Source organism: Myotis brandtii, unplaced genomic scaffold (genome assembly GCF_000412655.1).
Source record: "Myotis brandtii unplaced genomic scaffold, ASM41265v1 scaffold504, whole genome shotgun sequence".
NCBI classification, from domain to species: domain Eukaryota; kingdom Metazoa; phylum Chordata; class Mammalia; order Chiroptera; family Vespertilionidae; genus Myotis; species Myotis brandtii.
Genome location: NW_005369217.1, coordinates 1,165,455 through 1,185,546, shown reverse-complemented (window position 1 = coordinate 1,185,546; position 20,092 = coordinate 1,165,455). Strand labels below are relative to the sequence as shown.

The following is a 20,092-nucleotide window of genomic DNA, read 5'->3' as shown; positions in this document are numbered from 1 at the left end:
AATGTAGTAAAGGTTTCCTTAAGTTTTTGAATATGTAACTTCATTTACTTGTGATTCATACTTTTTTTCCTAAACTGCTGTAAAATCAGCAAAAATGCCTTGGCAATTTTAGCATAGTTCCTAGGATATTGGTTGGCACTCAAAGGGTTAAAAAGTAAGTACATAAAGTTTTAAAAAAGACATAATTTATTGTTAGTGAAAACATGCTGGCTTTTTCTGCAAAAATATTTGTTTAATGCACATCCTTCTAAGTTATGCTTAATGGTTTGGAAAGACTATCAGTAGTAGATCAAGGCATAGACATTAAATTTTGATACATATTGCCAAATGACTCTTGAGAACAACCATATACATTTCCAATTCTTTCATCATTTAAATGCAAGTATCCCCTTTTCCCCTGCATAATCACTAAGTTGCATGTTTCTTTTTAAAATAAATTCTGCACTTTTAAATTGCTATCTATATATATAAAAGCCTAAGCGACTGTTACTATGGAACGACTGGAATGACCGGTCGCTATGATGTGCACTGACCACCAAGGGGCAGACGCTCAACGCAGGAGCTGCCCTGGGCCCCCAGGCCCCGACTGCCAGATGGGGCCTGCCGGCCAACCTCTCGGTCCCTCCCCCCAGTCAGCAGGCCCCAATCACCCGATCAGGGCCAGGCCCCGGGCTGGGACGGGGAACTGGAGGTGGGTGGCAGCAGACACGTCCCCTTTCCCCGGGGGGCCAAGGGCTGGGATCCCACCTTGGGGCTGGTGGCCAACTTCCTGGGTCCCTACCCCCAGCTGGCAGGCCCTGATCACCTGATTGGGGCGGGGTCCCAGGCTGTGACAGGGAACTGGGAGTGGGTGGCGGCAACCAACCTCCCGCGGTGCCTGGGTGGGAAGCTGCGACCTCTTGCTGGCTACCTGGGGGTGGGAGTGATGAGGACAGAGGGTTGGTGAGAATGTGGGCTACCTGCTGAGCTCACTCTCACACCCCCTGCTACCTCCCCTGGGGATGCCAGGTCTCGCGCATCGGGGAAACCCGGCACTCAGATGCTGGGTGCCAGTGAGGAGCCTGCCCCCCCTCCACCCATGCAGCCTCTTCCAGGTGAGCCAGGTAGCAGCCACCAGGACCACAGGGGCTGGTCGGGCTCCCCATGGGTTCACACAAGAACCGGTCTACAAGGCTGGCCTGGAGAGAGTACGCTGCCTGCCCGGCTTTCATGCAGCACCACTGGGCGGCCCAGAGGTCCTCACTGTGCCCCCGCCCGCAGCTCCCGGCCGTGCTCACCACATCTCCGCGTGGGGACTCGGGCGCGGTGACTCAGGTGGAGGGGGGACTCAGGGCCCAGAGGTCAGCTGGGACCTGTCCTTCCACGCCAGACCTCACACTTTGGTCACTGGCCAGGCCTAGGGACCGCACTGTGCATGAATTTAAAAATAAAGCTTAATTGAAATAAATGTAGTACTGCATTAGGTTTGTAAATCAGTTGTACAAATATAGAAAGCTGAGAGAAGTCTAGTTTGAGAAAGTTCTGGGAGTTTTAATGGACTCAGACTTATCAGCAGTGTGGTGCCCCTGCTACAAAATAAATTCAGTGTGTGCTGGTAGAGTCAGTGCTGTCTGAGATATCTGGACTCTGCTTCTAATTCCTACCAACATTATAAACTAGAAGGGATCCAGCAGATTCTCGTCAACTAAGGGCTGTCCAGGATGGAAAAAGAAAGGCCGTGCTGAATGAGGAATAGCTGATGGAATCCTAATAATAAAGAGCTAATATGCAAATGATCATCATGCCCTCATGCTGTCACGCCATAACGGACCAGCCAGGCACAAATGAGCTCACGACAGAGGAGTGGGGACCAGCCACTCCTGGCCCAGGAGAGGGACAAGCCGCCTGCCCTGTGGTCCCGAGCGCCAGCTGCACATCCCACGGTTCTGGGCGCCAGTGGCTGTGCCTGCACCTGTGCCTGTGGCCTGGGAGAGGGACAAGCCACCCACCCCGCGGTCCCGGGCTCCTGTGGCTGTGGCCCAGGTGAAGCCACCTGCCCACGGTCCCCTGTGGCTGCGGCCGGCTTGGGTGAATCTGGCCCAGGTCCTGGGTGTCTGCGGCCAGCCAGAGGGAGGGAAGCCTGGGTCCCGGGTGTAGGGTGAGGCAGAGGTGGTTAGGGGCAATCAGGCCAGTAGGGGAGCAGTTAGGGGTGATCAGGCAGGCAGGCAGAGGTGGTTAGGGGCGATCAGGCAGGCAGAGGTGGTTAAGGGTGATCAGGCAGGCGAGCGGTTAGGAGCCAGCAGTCCTGGATTGTGAGAGGCAGTCAGACATCCCCCAAGGGGTCCTGGATTGGAGAGGATGCACCCCCCCCCCATGCATGAATTTTGTGTACTGGGCCTCTAGTCTATATATATAAAAGGCTAATATGCAAAGTGTCCCCTTGGGAGTTAACCGGGAGAGTTTGATCGCTCGCTATGATGTGTGCTGACCACCAGGGAGCGACATGGAACAAAGGAAGGCCCCGGCAGGCAGCCGAAGGCCCTGATCAACCCTGTTCACCAGCCAGGCCTAGGGACCCTACCCGTGCACGAATTTTGTTCACTGGGCCTCTAGTGGTGTGTATTTAACCTAGAAAAGAAAGCCGAGGTCAGTGTTCATAGTTAATTTTGGATATTTTCAGAGTGGTTTTGTATAAGAATATTTGAATTGTTCTGTGATCAAAACAGAAAAACTAAGACAAATCACTAGAAGTAATAGGAAGGCAGATTTTGGTTCAGTATTAGGATGGACATACTTTCTAACAATTACAGCTGATTGCAGATAGGTTGTGTTGTGTTGCAGAGCTGTGAGCACTTGACCCTGGTCTGAATTGAAGCAGCTGTTAAATAGCTATTTAGAGATATAATGGGGGAGGGGTTCTTTTTCATTTTTAAATTGTTTTTATGAAATGTTTTTAAAATGAAAATGCAGCAGAGAGTTTACAGACACCTGTGTACCTACCAATCAAATTTAACATGTTAATATTTGTCACATTTTCTTCTTCTTTGTAGCAGTTTTGTTTTTCTTTTTAAGATATAAAGCATTACAGATACAGGTGAAGTGTTTACCCCAACCCCATCTTGTTTTCTTTCTTCCTCGTGAGGTTGGTGCGATACCTTCTTGTCCATATCTTTATATTCTTTATTACCTATACATGTATACTTATACAACATACAGTATTATTTTGAGTCATATGCCTTTTTTTGCAACATTCTTTTTACATTCAACATTATTTTTCAAGAGTTATTTGTTAATACATGTAAGTCTAGTTTATTACTTTTAACTTTCATGTATAAATAAGTAATTATTTACTCATTTTTCTATGAAAGATTTTTAAGCTGTTTTCAGTTTGTTTGTATGTTTTTTACTGTTATAAACAGCCCTACATTGTTAAAAGAGATTTGTCCATTGGGAAGAGGTTGAACTGGATGACTTAATTCAGTTTAATTCAACCAATATTTTCTAATCTCTGAGGATAAAAAGATTAAGGCATAGTCCCTGCTCAAGGAATTCACTGTTTAAAGACTGTGAACTTTGTATTATTTAATTGTTTATAGTGCCATTTTTAGGCATCTGTAAAACTTGGCTGGTTTAGGCAATCACCTTTTTAATAATGGGGCATCATCTGACATATCTATAGTTTTGAGTGTAATTTTCAACCTTAAGTCTCAATGTTAACTAATAATTTTTGATGAGATGACTTATGTGTCCAAGAGCATTTGAGATTCTTCTTCAGAGCGGCTTTGTCCATTTATGATTTATGTTAAAGAAGGTTTTCTGGTTCATGTTTTCTACTGAATTTTTCTCCTTGAAAAATTAATAACTGCCACTTATGGTATATTTCTGTGTATTTTATGTCTGTGTGTATTGTGTTTTTAGGAAAAAGGCGCAACTAAAAAAAAAAAGCGGTGTGCCTCAGATTAATGAACAAATGCTGTTTCATGGTACCAGCAGTGAATTTGTGGAAGCAATTTGCATTCATAACTTTGATTGGAGGATAAACGGTATACATGGTGCTCTCTTTGGAAAAGGTAATTATCAGAATTCCAAGTTCAATTCAGGTCCTAGGAGCAAATCTCCTCTCTTTAGAGATAATTGACTGTTCTGTAATTCAGGGGTTTGACAGTTATTAAGTTAAAAGTTATGTACGAGGTTCCCAGCACACCCTCAGAGGTTCTGAGCTACAGAAAAGCCACCTCCTGCACGTACAAGATAGAAGTAAGACCTTTATGCCCTGCCGGGTTAGGTCGCGCCCCGCTCCCAGTCATTCGCAGGACATCATGTCCATGTTCACTGATTTTTGCATTACATTTAATTTTCATGTATAAGTCCTTTGCTTGGATAAAACTAAAACTTTTATGTCAGATAAAGAGAGAACTATCAAATAAATTAATGTACATTGTGCACAGGTCTAGGTACTAGTATTTTTTGTTTTTTTAGAAAAAGATAGGTAAGAATATTAATGAGCAATAAAGAATAATGGGGGAAATCCTCACCTTTTTCCTAATGTCATGAAAGTCCAAGTTCTCCAATTTATGCCCACTACCCAAGCAAATTAAGGAGAGAGATGAGGGGGAAAGGTAAGGGATCAACATTTATTTTGCTGGTTCTTGCTTTGTACCTTACTTCCATCAAGAGAACTGACTACCATTTAGGATTAGGGTGTGCTCTATTTTTAAAAAGTAAATACATTTTAAAAATAACTACCAAAAAGTCCATTTTATTTCTTTAACTGTAAGAGGATCAGAAAAGTGTTACATAAATCCCATCAGTACTGGGTAATATGAGACATTGCAATTACTTTTCAAAAATTTTTAGAGTAAGTGTCCCCATAATGATGTCAGTCCTCCCAAGAGTCAGATGCTTTACTGAGTTTCCCCAAATAGGCAATGAACCAGTGAAATTGTTCTGTTGGGTGGTCGGATGTGAACAGCATTGCACGCTCAGGACATAGAGTTCTATTATTTCCAGACATATCATTGAATTGTTGCTCTGCATCATGGAAATGCGGTACCTGGGGTTTGAAATCATCTCTGTAGACCAGCAGTTTCCACTGTGCTCTCCGGGGCTTCAGTGGCTGCTGTATAGGGAAGCGGGGGAGGAAAGCGGTGGAAGGAAATAGAAATGGGAGGGAGTCCAAACAATTAAAACTCAGGTCCTGCCACACGTTTAATCACAGAAATAGTTTGTATCAGTCTCACATATTGGATTTCTTTGTAAGATTTTTTTTGAAAACAAGTCTGGCACTACTTTTTGGTGCGGAGTGATGGAGTTGGTGGTGGGGACTGGTCCATACTAACAAATCTATCCCTATGGCAGTCTGAATCACAGCCATCCATAACAGATAAACTTCTGTTCTTAAAGATCTACATAGGAGGAAATTTCACATCTATTTCTGTTATACAATTCCATGTGTCTATTCCCCTAAACCGTGGTTGGCAAACTGCGGCTCGCGAGCCACATACGGCTCTTTGGCTCCTTGAGTGTGGCTCTTCCTAAGCCTTAGGAGTACCCTAATTAAGTTAATAACAATGTACCTACCTATATAGTTTAAGTTTAAAAAATTTGGCTCTCAAAAGAAATTTCAATCGTTGTACTGTTGACATTTGGCTCTGTTGACTAATGAGTTTGCCGACCACTGCCCTAACAGAATGTTTTTTTCTTGTGTTTCATGTATTCTTCAGAGTAGTCTTTAATCTTGGCTTTCTTTTTTCTTGGTTCTTTTTTTTTAAGGAACCTATTTTGCTAGAGATGCTGCTTATTCCAGTCGCTTCTGCAAAGATGACATAAAACATGGAAACACATTCCAAATTCATGGTGTAAGCCTGCAAAATCGGCATCTATTTAGAACATATAAGTCTATGTTTCTTGCTCGAGTGCTGATTGGAGATTATATAAATGGAGACTCCAAATACATGCGACCTCCTTCCAAAGACGGTAGCTATGTGAACTTATATGACAGCTGTGTGGACGACACCTGGAATCCAAAGATCTTTGTGGTGTTTGATGCCAACCAGATCTATCCTGAGTACTTAATAGACTTTCATTGATCCAACTTACAAATCTCAGTGGTCAAGGAAGTTTATTCTTTTTTGCAGGAAGATTTGCTCTCATGTCATCTAGCCACTAATGTTAATTATCTGACACTTTTGAAACAGATATGAGAAAAAAAGTGGACTCCCTATAAAAAGACATACTGACTTTAAGGTTGGTTTTATTGTTGTTTTGTTTCTGCTAGTTGTTCACCGTCTTGTTTGTTAAAGATGGACACCATTGCCATTTTAACACCTCGCGGTGAAAGATACCACTCAAAACTGAATCAGCGGAGTCTCAGTTAGCATGGTCATTTAGAGTTATTAAAGTTTCTGTGTGTGTTATCAGGATGAACGTTTTCAGGTGAGATAGACTGATTCCTATATATGTTCAGAAAATAAGTTATAGGCATAAGCTGGTTCCTTCAGAGGAACTGAACCTTTGTAAGTTGAATTCTGATGTTACTGTCCACCAATCTACATGTTGCTTTGTTGGTCTTCTGAAACCTTGAAGCAGCCTGAGTATTCTTGAGAGAAGTAGGAAATAAGAACATTATTTGCAGTCCTGCCAAACAAGCCAGAAGGAGAAAATCAAGGTAGAGTGCCCTGCTTCTGTCCGCCCAGGATGGCAGGCTGCAGTCTCAGATTGCTCCTGTCACTCCGCTGTCTCCTGCATCTGAACTGACAAGTGCCGCAGCTGTCGTTAGCCTGCAGTTCATCCACCGAGGCTCTGGAATTCTTGTACTGAGACTTGCTGCACAAGGTGTTTATTGCAGCTTTAAAGCAAAACTTTTATTTACTATTTAAAACACCTATTTTCCCTTTGTTTTGGGGTTCTGACAATGATTACTTGTAAGATATTTTTATCTGCTTCCCAACTACCACACACACACAGCTATTCAACAGTGATTTATAAAATTCACTTCCAAATTGTATTTCCCCATTTTGAATCATTGGATGCATGGAACAAATCTGGTTTATTCCTTTCAGTAGCAATTGACAATCTGCTAACTCTCTTGAAAAGTTAGACAAAATTCATTATCATGTTTAATGGAAGTTTGTTTCCCTGTTCTTTCTGTCTTGCTATCCGATTCTAGGAGAAGTAATGTTGCAACAGCTTCCTGCCCCTAAAGGTATTCTGGCAGACGCCGGGCAACTTGGCAGATATGTTGTATAGGAGTTCAGGTATCAGATCAGGGATTGGCCATACAATTGTTAACAGTTTTTCCAACCTTGATTTTCAATAGTTCTACCTGGAAGAAAGAAAAAAAAAAGAACACTTGTATCAATCATTTTCAAGAAAACCTTCAATCTAATACTGAATTGTCTTCATTATCCTCACCCAGTTTTAGCTGAGAGTTAGTGAACACAATTTAACTTCTCAAGAAAAATCCAGTAAATGTTCATGTCTGTGTTGTTCAGTTCAGTCATTTGAATTGGGAAGGCATCTAAGCATAATAAAAATGAAGAGTATGGAGCAAGATTAGGTTGGTGATTCTTTACCTGCTATCTCCGCATTTATTATAGCCCAGAACACTCGTATTTGTGAGTCGAAAGAAAGTAGTACACAGGAAATTGCGTGTACTGGCATAATACTAATTAAAAGTAAATGACAGCAAAGATTTCCTGACTCAGATATGCGGACTTAGCAGCCACTTTTGATGAAGTGCTGTGAATATTTAGAAAGAACATATTTTAGAAACAGTCAGAAATCATCATGGAAATAACTGGGAAAAAGCCCACAGGCTGCCTTGGGAGTGGTAGTACACCATTGCTCTAGCCCTGTTCACAAAGAACTTCTTTAGAGATATTAGGAATTTAGATTTTTGAAAATCTTTTGTGCTATTTATTTTTACACACCAAAATGTTCACATAGTCTCCAACATGGCTGTCTTTTTTTTTCTGATTTAACATGATTTCCTCTCCCATCACTTGACTGGAATAACTATTATAATGTCTGGGGGTTATTTTTCATTTAGACATGTGCAGATTTCATCTCCAGGTGACTAAGAGCCCAGAGCTGAGATGTGCAAGGCAATCTGTGTGAACTTAATTAGTTGGCTCATCTGTAGGAAGCAGAGTGCACTGCAGTAGACATTGTAAGAAAGAACTATTTGAGAATCTACTGTTAACTCTCCTTTTACAAGAAAGAGCCAATTGAGATCATTTTTTAATGTGACAGCATTGAGTTAATTGACAGTAAAATTCAGTTTCTCTGTATTGATCAGTAGATTGAGTTGAGAATCATGGTGTCAGTATGTTATACATGCTGGTCTGGACCCATCCACTTGTCACCTTTTCTTCTTGGCATCACATAGTAGAGGTGGGCGAGGGAAGAGAAGCCACTCCAGGTTAAAGAATCAGTGATTTAAAATATTCTACATTGAATGAATCCCAGCTGATAGTGACCTTTCTTTTTCACTTTGGTGATATCAGCCTCAGGGTAAAAAAAAAAAGTGTTTATAAAGAAAGTTTCATAAATCTTGCTGTTATGAGCAGGAAGGTTTTTGTACTAGTGTGACTTTCATCTCTCCACTGTGGTGATGATGGTAAAGAATTTGGAGCCATTTTTGATATGTGAAAATATTGTTTTTACATGTGGTGATTAAAGCTCTCCATTACAGGTCTTGGTTGTCTGTGTATGCCACATATTTGTTTCTGTGATTTCTGTGTCTCATCTCCACCATTCGTTATTTAAGCCTAAATTTTCAGCTCAAATGAAAGGAGTTTATTGCTTGTACCTCTGTGTAACCCACTCGCAGATGGGTAAAGTCTCTTGTTCTCAGTTTGCATTACCCTAATCAGATAACCTGTGAGGAAAATTTCTTGTTCTGTGCTGTTGAAAATTTCAAAACAGACCAAGGGCTAATGCCTGTGGCCGCACCTTTCCTCAGCGCGCTCCCTGCGCCATCCTGCCTCCAACCAGCCCCTCCCAGCATGTTCACAGTAACTCCTTTTGAAGTGAGTTAGGCATTTCACTTCATCTTTAAGCTTCTATTGGCAAAAAGGAAGGTATCAAAAGATATCTTAATTTTAAAGCTGAGAGAAATGAGAGACAGAATGATCAAGGCTCACCTGTGGAAACAAATCAAGTTTTACATCTACTAAAATCATGTCCCACTATGTCTAAATGTTGGGCTATAATTAAGGCTCATTGTTATGAAAATTCAATTGAGCCCTGACTGATGATGTAGAAATGTGACATGTTTATAAGTTTTGTTTCTAGCCATCCGGTGTTTGAGGTCCCCTCCCAGGTCGCAGGAACAGCACTGGAAACCATCTCCCAGGTCCTCGGTGTGCTTTGTCCCAGATTGTCCTCCCTCCATGGGAAGGATGTTTGTGTTGTTTTCAAGAAACATATTGCTTGAAACAGAGATAGTCCATTTCTAGATGAAATTATGGGTTTTGTTCTTGTAAAAGAGAAAATTAAAGGGAAATGAAGATTAGCTAGGAAAAGGAAAAACAAGCCTTCTAAAAAATTATGTTTGGTTAGAAACTGTAGCAAAGGGATTGTACTTATTTTTAGCCTTTTGTGCTAATATACAGGAAGAGGTTTGGTGAAAAGAGCCGCCCTGCTGCACTTCCTATGAATAATTTTATGATGTTGCTTTAGGCAACGGTGATGGAAGAAATGAATGTTTCAAAGAAATATGAAGTACATGATTCTTTTTAAAAAAATTTATTTATTTCAGAGAGAAAGGGAGAGGGAAAGAGAGATAGAAACATCAATGATGAGAGATTCGTTGATCAGCTGCCTCCTGCACACCCTACAATGGGATTGAGCCCAAAACCCGGGCATGTGCCCTCACTGGGAATCGAACCGTGACCTCCTGGTTCATAGGTTGATGCTCAACCATTGAGCCACGCTGGCCAGGCCAAGTACACGATTCTCTGTGGGCTTCCTGGTTGGTGTGAGTAATAAATATAGGAGAGGTGAGTCCTAAATATTTAGGAAAGACATTCAGAGTTCATCCATTAACCTTCACTTTTTTGCAGAGGTAGTTTACTTTTCATGTTTTTCAAAAACTCCAGGCTTTGGTAGGTTGTTCAGTCTCTCTCTGCCCTGCCCCTTCCTGTACTGAACTGTATTTGATAAAAAAGATGACTTGTTTAGCTTTGGCTGATGTGGCTCAGTTGGTTGGGCATCGTCCCGTGTACTGAAAGGTTGTCGGTTCGATTCCCGGTCAGAGCACATGCCCAGGTTGCTGCAGGCTCAGTGTTTCTCTCCCTCTCACTGTCTCTCTAAAAATCAATAGAAAGTTTTAAAAAAATATGTCTTATTTATTTCCAGCACCCAGACAAGAACTTCCTTGCTATAACTGAGCTCAGTCTCCTGCTGTAAGACTGTAGAATGCATTTTCTCAGCTCTAATTGCTTGGCTTTCATTCTTTAGCACTGTAGGCTAAGAACCTGGCTTTGATTTGAACTTTCTCGTTGTGTGGCTGTGTATCTAAGAATTTAGCATCAGTCTTATTCATTTTTAAGTGGCTTCTCATGAGATTGGAACATAGGATTATGCCAAAGACATTGGTGTTTTCTGCAGCTGAAAAGCCTTATTGTGCCCTCTCCTGAGAGGTTATACAATATGCTGATGCTGATTCTGGCTCATGCTAACTTCACTTTGGTAAGCCGGTTTAGGGGAGTCACAATCAGAATTTAATTCAAATTATTTTTGCAGTATCCTATATAATAAAAGCATAGTCTGCAAATTGTCCCCTCGGCCAGGAGTTCATCCGGGAGTTTGACCAGGGGGCAGGTCCGGCCGGGGGAAGGGAGGGAGTACCCAGCCAGCAGCCAGCAGCCAGCAGCTGCAAGGAACCCTACCAGTGCATGAATTTTGTGCACTGGGCCTCTAATTAATTATAAATACAGATTGCCCTTCTTGTGTTTTCCTGTTCCTTTTTAGAAAATATCTTTTCCTGAAGGGCTCATTTCAGTTTAATGTCTCCTAGATAACATGTAGTATCTGCAGGCATTATAAGTCCACATTTGATTAACATTCTTAGAGAATCAGTATCGAAGTCCATTTCCTCTTATCCTTTTAAGAAGAGCAAGGACCATTTTGGGAGTTGCTGAATCGGAGTTTTCTGGCTTTGCTGTTTGATTTAGTGTGACCTTGGATAACTCACAGGGGGGTAAGGTTTACTTTTCAGAAGGTGAAGTTTATGAAGGACCGATCAGACTATTGTTAAAAGAAAAAGACCCGAAAGATTTCTAGGTTTCAACATCTGGTCTGACTGATGACAATTTTTGAGTTTGGGTCAAGAAATACACTAGGGCAAGGATCATGATGCATTAGGAAGCAAGAGTTTGGAACAGGAAGGAAAAGAAATTGACCTGGTTCTCCCCAAATCTCTACCACCCATCAAGGTGGCAACTCTGAGTTCCTGCAATGTGCCAGTCCAACATGGCCCTGCCCTCATGAACTTGAAGTCTAGCAGGGAGGGGCAGATGCTGAGCTGAACAAGAATGATAGGTTTAACAGAGGGGAAGTTCAGGCCAGTATGAGCGCCTGTGATGAAGGGATCAACCTATCCTAGGGGATCAGAGGAGGCTTCCCTTGGAAGTGACACGTGGCTGTGGAGACCGGAAAGATGAGTGACGGTGAAGGGTTGATTTTAGTCCCCCTGGCTACACCCAGCTAATGCCACACAGGCTTTGGGGAGATGAGAAAAACTTGGTGTGGGGTGGAGGCAGATTGGAGCATTTTTTAATCATTAAAATTAAGGTAACAGAATCAAAGCCACCTAAAGAACCAGAGTGCTAACCCTACCCCTGTACCTGGCCCTGCGGGTCAGTGTTAAGGGAACCAGGACCAGCGCTGAAGGGTATGTGGAGAGAGGAGCTTGGATTATGTCGATTTTTATACAATTTACTGAGAGAATCAAGATGCTTGTTACATAGAGGTATCCATTACCCCTGCTGCCTGCCCTCAGAACACTAGCTCACAGACCTCTCACACCTTCCAAGTCCTATTTATCGGAAGCCTGGGCTTGGGAGTCAGATGACCACGTGGCATCCCGGCACCTCCACTTACCGGCTGTCTGCACTTGAGGCTCCTCTCTGTGCTTTAGCCTCCTCGTCTGTAAATAAGGGTAATGATAACACCTACCTCGTGTGATGAAATACTGCCTGTGAAAACACGGAGTAAGTCTCAGTAAATGTTAGTAGTCATAAGTAAGACCACTTTTAGGAAGTGTTGTGTAACTAATACAGCCCTCACAGACCTGGGATTCTTATAGAATTCACTCTGCACTGGAGTTAAGAGCATACCCCCCCCCCCACCCCCACCCCCCCCCCCGCCCCTTAGCATTTACTTGGTCAATGCCCTTTAGCCAAAGACTACCAGAGCAGCCCTGTAGTTAAGTGGATTTTAGTGAGGGAGAGCACAGTCCCTGGGGAACCATGGAGTATGTTAGTAAGGGAGTTAGAAAGAACTTCCTATAGGATTTGGGTTAGGGTTAGGTGATTAGGGAGTATCTAAGGAAATGGGGTTTTGCCTTAGATTGGGAGCTGTCAAAAGCAGGGCAAGTCTCTGATTGGGCATCTCAGTCTGTAGGAAGAAGGACTACCGGAGGAGGAACTGCCCCTTGTAAAGAGGCAGCAGGCACTCACTTAGGCTGAGCTGGGCTGCTTGGTATTCTGCGGGGGGCATAGTGAGCTTATTTTTGTCTGTGCTTAGACAAAATTATGAAGTGACCTTGTTTTATCTCATTTTATCACAGTCTCCCAAGTATCTTTGTCTGAGGTTGGTATTCTGAGAGTTTATGTTCAGTAGGAGACTAACATGGCTTAGTCTGAGTGCCAGGCCAGCTTCTAAATGTCAGAATGCTTTATTTTTCTTTCTCATGGAGTAACTTTTACTTGGGCTAGTTTTCTTCCTTTATGGAAATGGTAAGTGAATATATTCATTCATTCAACAAAACATTGAGTATCTATATCTACTACATACCACCCACTATGTTAAACATAGGATGCAATGGTAAAAACCCCATGTGCAGGGTGCTCAAAGTCTAGCATAAGAACAGATTTCAAGATTGCTTCAATCAACCATTTTTTGTGTGTCTTGTTTTAAATGCCTTCTTCAACTTTCCTGCAAAGAATTAGCCCTAGGCCAGTGATGGCGAACCTATGACACACGTGTCAGAGGTGACACGCAAACTCATTTTTTTGGCTGATTTTTCTTTGTTAAATGGCATTTAAATATATAAAATAAATATCAAAAATATAAGTCTTTGTTTTACTATGGTTGCAAATATCAAAAAATTTCTATATGTGACATGGCACCAGAGTTAAGTTAGTGTTTTTCAAAATGCTGACATGCCGAGCTCAAAAGGTTCACCATCACTGCCCTAGGCTATGCCTGCACACTCCCAGTGACAAGAAACACCTGCCCCCAATAGGCAATACTAGAGATTCAGTGTTAAAAAATCAATCCTTACCTTGATCTGCAATCCCCTCCTCCCATATTCCATCACCTGGGCCTGTCTTCCATTCAAAGTGCACACAACAGGTTCTCTGCATGTTCCCTGAAGTACCTCTGTGTAGTCAGCACATGGGAGGTCTGACTGAACTCTGATTCTCATGTCTCAAGGCTGTACTGACTACTCATATTTTCCTCAAGAGTACCGTATTTTTCTGTGTATAAGATGCCCCCCCACTTTTCCAATCCAAAATTAAGAAATCAATATTTTAAACATAAAACAGAACACATTTTTATTTAGTAATTACTGCCCGGTAATGTTTACATATCAGTACTATGATATTATGCAGCATATCGCTTTATTTCGGCCTCTGTTGCATCGCTGCTCTCTTCTTCATCACTATTAGTTCCAGACATATCAATTTCATCAACTTCTGTTGTATCACTGCTGTCTTCTGGGTCACTGTCTATATATGTGAGATCATCCTTGTAAACTGGTGGCATTTTCTGAGCTAACTTTGTTCGTGCTCTCATGGCCAACCCTTCTCCCCTGATGAAATTGAAGCACCATTTCGCCTTTCCTATAAGATCAACAATGTTCATTTTGCTTGCAAACATTCTTGCCTGACGTTGAATAATCTTGGTTGACACACATAAGCCACTCTGGTGCTGCTCCATAATCCAAGTCTTAAGCCTCTGCTCCAAGTTTGCCCATTTTGCTGGTTTTCCTCTTAAGGCCTCCTTCTTTTTTTGTCATCTTAAGGAGTTGTTCTTCCTGTTTTCTCCGCTGTCTGATCATACACTCAGTAGGAGGAGGTCCAAATTGTCTCTCTGCAGCTCTATTTCCATGTTCTTTTGCATAGCTGATTACATTCAGTTTGCATTTTGCAGAGTAAGGCAATTGCTTACCAATATTTATCTTTTTATTTTTTGACATCTTTATGGGCTCAGAACACTCAGGTCCCTGTTGCATCTGCACACTCTCCACATCCATCTCTAATTAGGGCATCAGCTGACGTCAGTAATAATAAGGCTCGTGATTGGAGGAAGCCTGTTTGACAAGGTGTGGGCAGCTACGCACCCATGCAGCTTCCTCCTCGGCTGACTTCTGTGTATAAGACCCCCCTCGATTTTCAGTCTAACAATTTTAGAAAAAAATAGCGTCTTATACACGGAAAAATATGGTACTCTGTTCAACAAATACCTTAATGTAGATTCTGTGTGGGTATGCCTTTGCTATTTAGGTCTGAGAGAGACCACATTATTGGGAGGTGAGAGCAGCAAACACTAGGTGGCAGCATCTGACTTCGGAACTGGCATAGCCAGGTCTGGGAACCAAGTTCATCCCTCCCCATTTTAGAGAGCAGGGTCAGAGGACCAAATAATCCTGTCTGTTTTTGCACCAGGCTGGAAACGTCCTGGTCAAAGCCACCTGGGCATTTATGTATCCTATTTGAGATCATTGCTAGGAAAAGTGAGCCCCTTCCCACTAGTTTAGAATCTTGCCTGTCTGAAAGTTCTTCCTAAACAACCCTTTCACATACTATCATTCACTATTATTTTCTTTCCTTTTCTCATATGAAGTTTTATTTAACTCAGTAAATAATTACTGGGTACTTTCTGAATCCATAAACCTTATCTTTTCAGAGACAAGCTAAAAATATGTAACCCTCTAACTTCTGTCTTGCCTTCCTCTCCAGCTCCTTATCTACCGGCGGTGCTCTCTGTGTGCTCTGTCCTCCTCAAGTTACCAAGACCCAAAGTTCTGCCGTCCTTGACACAAATAAGACACTCAGTTTCTTATAGTTGTAAAGGTAGTACTTTAGAACACAATAGGCACATTCTGTACTCTTTACAAAACATGAGTCAGAAAAGATGGGCCATAAATTTAGCTTAAAATTGGAATCTGTGATGTATCAACACACATGTTTCTGACACACTTCTCTCAAAATTTGAGGAGCTGAACTTGGTCCATGACAAATGTTTTAAAGGTATAATTTCACACTGTCCCTATGAAACTGCGGTGGGGTCAGATACTACCTTGCCACTCAGGAGGACAGGAAGAACTGACCCCGGAGGGTGCACCTCAGTGTGGGAGCTAGCGTGACTTCCGGACCCCAGGCGCGACTTCCAATCCAGTCAGCAATATTTTAATTTACTTTGTTGCCATGTGGCTGTATTTGCCTCATCTTAGCACTGATATCCTTCATTATAAAAATATATGTATTGTAAGATCAGTGTTTTAAAAATATATGTGTCATGGGTTCATTTGGTGTTTGAAAAACAATGTGCTATAATGAAAAACCTAGGTTTTAGAGTCAGACCATCCTAGGTTACAGAACCAGCTTTGCCACTTTGGAGCATGAAGCCTTGGGGAAGTTGCCCAGCTTTTCTGAACAGCTGTTTCCTTGTCTTTAATGTTGTTGTGAGAATTACCTGAGGCTGTGTGAGTAGGAAAAGCACTTAGCGCAGTGTCTGACATATGCTAGTTGCTCAACACTTAGATACAATTATTATTATTAATTGAATTGTTCCAAGAGGAGGGGATCTGTAAGGTCATGGTGAAAGGGCCAGATGGTCTAAGGCAGTGGTTCTCAACTTTCTGGCCCTTTAAATACAGTTCCTCATGTTGTGACCCAACCATAAAATTATTTTCGTTACTACTTCATAACTGTAATGTTGCTACTGTTATGAATCGTAATGTAAATATCTGATATGCAGGATGGTCTTAGGCGACCCCTGTGAAAGGGCTATTCGACCGCCAAAGGGGTTGCGACCCATAGGTTGAGAACCGCTGGTCTAAGGGAAGACATACTGGAATGATAGTGTGTCAGATCTCAACACAGTTCTTCACCTCTCAGGAAGCACAAGAAATGGATGCAGGAGAGACAAGCCAAGGCATAGAAAGGCCAAGCAACATAAATAGAATATGATTTAGATTCGTTACCATCCATCCGCTGGCTTCCAGACAGGTTTGTATTTTGTCCATTCCAGATAGCCCTAGTGGGCTGGGGGCAGAACAGGATTGTGGATAAGGGTAATATGATTTTTAATATCCCTTCTAATCTGATGACTTTCTGTTGAGAATTCTTTGTACATTTTTATAATAAAAAATAGCAACAATGCATACAAGAAGCAACTAAGGAATGCATAAATAAGTGGAACAACAAATCGCTGTTTCTCACACCAGCACCAGCAAGAGTCCATCTCCCACATGGGGGGCTCCCGGGGGACCCCGCTCCCCGCCAAGTCCCTTGAAACGACCCCCGATGTCGGTGGTACAGTATGATGATCCCGATTTTATTTTTAAATATATTTTTGTTGATTTCAGAGAGAGGAAGGGAGAGGGAGAGAGAGAAACATCCATGAGGAGAGAGAATCACTGATCGGCTGCCTCCTGCACGGTCCCTACTGGGGATCAAGCCCACAGCCCAGGCGTGTGCCCTTGACTGGAATCGAACCTGGGACCCTTCCAGTCTGCAGGCTGACTCTCTATCCACTGAGCCAAACCAGTTAGGACAAAACATTTTAAAAATAGCAACAATAGCACCTAATGCACTGGCTACATCTAGATTATCATGGACTGTAGTTAAGTAACCTGCCATCATTGAGTATCAAGTCCTCAGAGCCAGGTTGAAATTTACTCTTTTCTTCTGGTAGCTCCTAGATCAGTGCCTTGAAAATTCACATTTATATTTGTTGGGTTTACAATTAATTGCATTAGCCTGAACTTAGTTTTGGCTCTTCCACCAACTGAGCAAGTAACTTCCTCCTCCTGGGCTTCAGTTCCACATCTGTAAAATGGGAGGGTGGTCGAAAGGCCTCTGCTAGCTCTCATTTTCTGAAGTACACAGCTTTTACTCCCTCAAAGCTGCCAAAAATGACAATAAGGTAAATCTGCAAAGCAATTTATGTTCACTGTTCTCCCAGCTTGGAGTAGACTTGAACCATAAAATGGATGATAGAAAACTAAATTATAAGCAAAATGCACTAAAATACAAAAGGATAAAGCAGCAGACATTGAGGGTATTTTCAGTGTAATGAGTGGTCCTTTAGAGAGAGTTGACCCTCAGATGACGTTTGAGAGTTCAGTCTATTCTTTTTTTTATTAAATATATTGGGGTGACATTGGTTAATACAATTATGTAAGTTTCAAATGTACAATTCTATAATACATCTGTATATAGACACAAAGTTTAGTCTCCTTCCATTACCATATATTTGCCCCACTTTATCCTCTTTAATCTACCTCCAACCCCCTTCCCCTGTGGTAACCACGATACTGTTGTCTATGTCTATCAGGTTCTCTTGGTTTGTTTTGTTTGTTCATTTGCTGCTTTCTGTTTTATATCCTACATGTGAGTGAAATCATGTGGTTCTTATACACTTCCATTTGACTTATTTTGCTTAGCATGATACTCAAGATTCATCCATGTTGTCATAAAGGCAGTATTTCATCTTTTCTTATATATATATCACATCTTCTTTATCCAGTCCTCCATTGTGGGGCACTTAGGTCATTATCGTGTCTTGGCTACTGTGAATAATGCCGCAATGAACATAGGAATTCATATATCTTTATGAATAAAAGTTTTTTGAGTAAATATACAGAAGGCGGATTACTGGGTTATAAGGTAGCTCTATTCTTAATTTTTTAAATATGTTTTTATTGATTTTAGAGAGAGAGGAGAAGGAAGAGGGAGAGAGAGAAACTGATCAGCTGCCTCCTGCATGCCCACTACTGGGGATCAAGCCTACAACCTGGTATGTGCCCTGGCTGGAAATCGAACTGACAACCGCTTTGGGCATAGGACAACATTCAACCAACTGAGCCACACCAGCCAAAACTCTATTCTTAATTTTTGAGAAATCTCCATGCTGTTTTTTATAGTTTCTGTGCCATTTAAATTCCCATCAGCAGTGTCTGACAGTTCTTTTTTTCTCTATATTGTCTCCAACATTTCTTATTTCCTGTTTCTTGATATTAGGTATCCTAAGAGGTGTGAAGTGGTATCTCATTGTGGTTTTGATTTGAATTTCCCTGTAGCTAGTGAAGTTGAGCATCTTTTCGTAAATCTGTTGTCCATTTGTGTATCTTCTTGGGAAAAGTGTCTGTTCAGATTCTCTGTCCACTTTTTAATTGTTTTGTGTGTGTTTTTGTTGTCAAGATGTTTGAGTTCTTTAAATATTTGGGATGTTAGCTCCTTATTGGAGATATTGTTTGCAAATTGTTTGCCTTCTCCCATTCAGTTGGTTGCTTTTTTTTTCTGTGCAGAAACTTTTTAGTTTGACATAGTTCCATTCATTTATTTTTACTTTTACTTCCCTTGCCTTTGGGATCAAAATCATAACATCCTCTATGAGACCAAGGTCCATAAGTTTAGTACCTATGTTTTCTTCTATCTATTTTATTGTTTCAGGTGTTATATTTAGGTCTGACCCATTTGAGTTCATTTTTGTGCATGGGTCAAATAACATTCTAGTTTCATTCCTTTGCATCTGGCTTTTCAGTTTTCTTAGCACCATTTATCGAAGAGGCTTTCTTTTCTACATTGTATGTTTTTGTCTCCTTTGTCAAAAGGTAGTTGCCCATATACATGTGGGGTTTATTTTTGGGCTCTCAATTCTGTTTTATTAGTCCGTGTGTCTGTTTTTCTGTCAATACCATACTGTTTTATTATTGTAGCTTTGTAGTATAATTTGAACTCAGTGATTCATTGGGATTTTGATGAAGTTTTCATTAAATCTGTATATTGCTGTGGATAATATGGCCATTTTAACTATGTTGATTCTTCCAATCCATGAACATGGGATATGTTTCCATTTCTTTGTGTCTTCTTCAATTACTTTCAGTTTATAGGTTCTTTCACATTCTTTGTTAACTTTATATTTGGGTCTTTTCTTCTTTTCTGTTGAAATTGCAATGGAATTGTTTCTTTCATTTCTTTTTCTGAAAATTGATTGTTAATATATAGGAATGCAATGAATTTTTTAACATTGACTTTGTATCCTGCAACTTTACTGTAATTGTTTATTGTTTCTAAAAGCCTTTTGGTGGACTCTTGCAGATGCCAATATTTCATTCTTTTTTATGGTTGAGTTTATTCATATATATATATTCATATATATATACCACATCTTCTTTATCTATTGATGAACTCTTAGGTTGCTTTCATATCTTGACTATTATAAATAATGCTGCAATGAACATAAGGATGCATATCTTTTCAATTTAGTGTTTTCAGATGAATAACTAGAAGTGGAATTGCTTGGTCCTATTTGTCTCTTGTTATACCCTTTTATTTGAAGTCTATTTTGTCTGTTATAATTATTGCTACCCTAGCTTTTGTTTTTCCATTTTTATGAAATATCTTTTTCCATCCTTTGCTTTCAGTCTATGTGTTTCTTTTGACCTGAAGTGAGTCTCTTGTAGACAACATATATAAGGTCTTGTTTTCTTATCCAGTCAACCACCCTAGGTCTTTTGATTAGAGCATTTAATCCATTTGCACTTAAAGCAATTGCTGATATATATGTATTTATTACCATTTTATTATTCATTTTCTTTCTTTCTTTCTTTCTTCCTTCCTTCCTTCCTTCCTTCCTTCCTTCCTTCCTT

At 41.1% G+C, this 20,092-nt stretch overlaps 1 protein-coding gene across 2 annotated transcripts in view; it reads left to right on the top strand.

Annotated features, from left to right (window-relative positions):
- PARP11 (poly (ADP-ribose) polymerase family, member 11) overlaps positions 1 to 9,424 on the top strand; it is a 63,160-nt gene extending 53,736 nt beyond the window's left edge. For both annotated transcript variants that reach the window (XM_014548356.1, XM_014548355.1), the window contains 2 exons: positions 3,898 to 4,049; positions 5,752 to 9,424. In XM_014548356.1, the coding sequence (XP_014403842.1) occupies positions 3,898 to 4,049; positions 5,752 to 6,068 (469 nt within the window). In that variant the 3' untranslated portion in view covers positions 6,069 to 9,424. The remainder of the gene's footprint in view (positions 1 to 3,897; positions 4,050 to 5,751) is intronic.
- Positions 9,425 to 20,092: the final 10,668 nt, after the last annotated feature.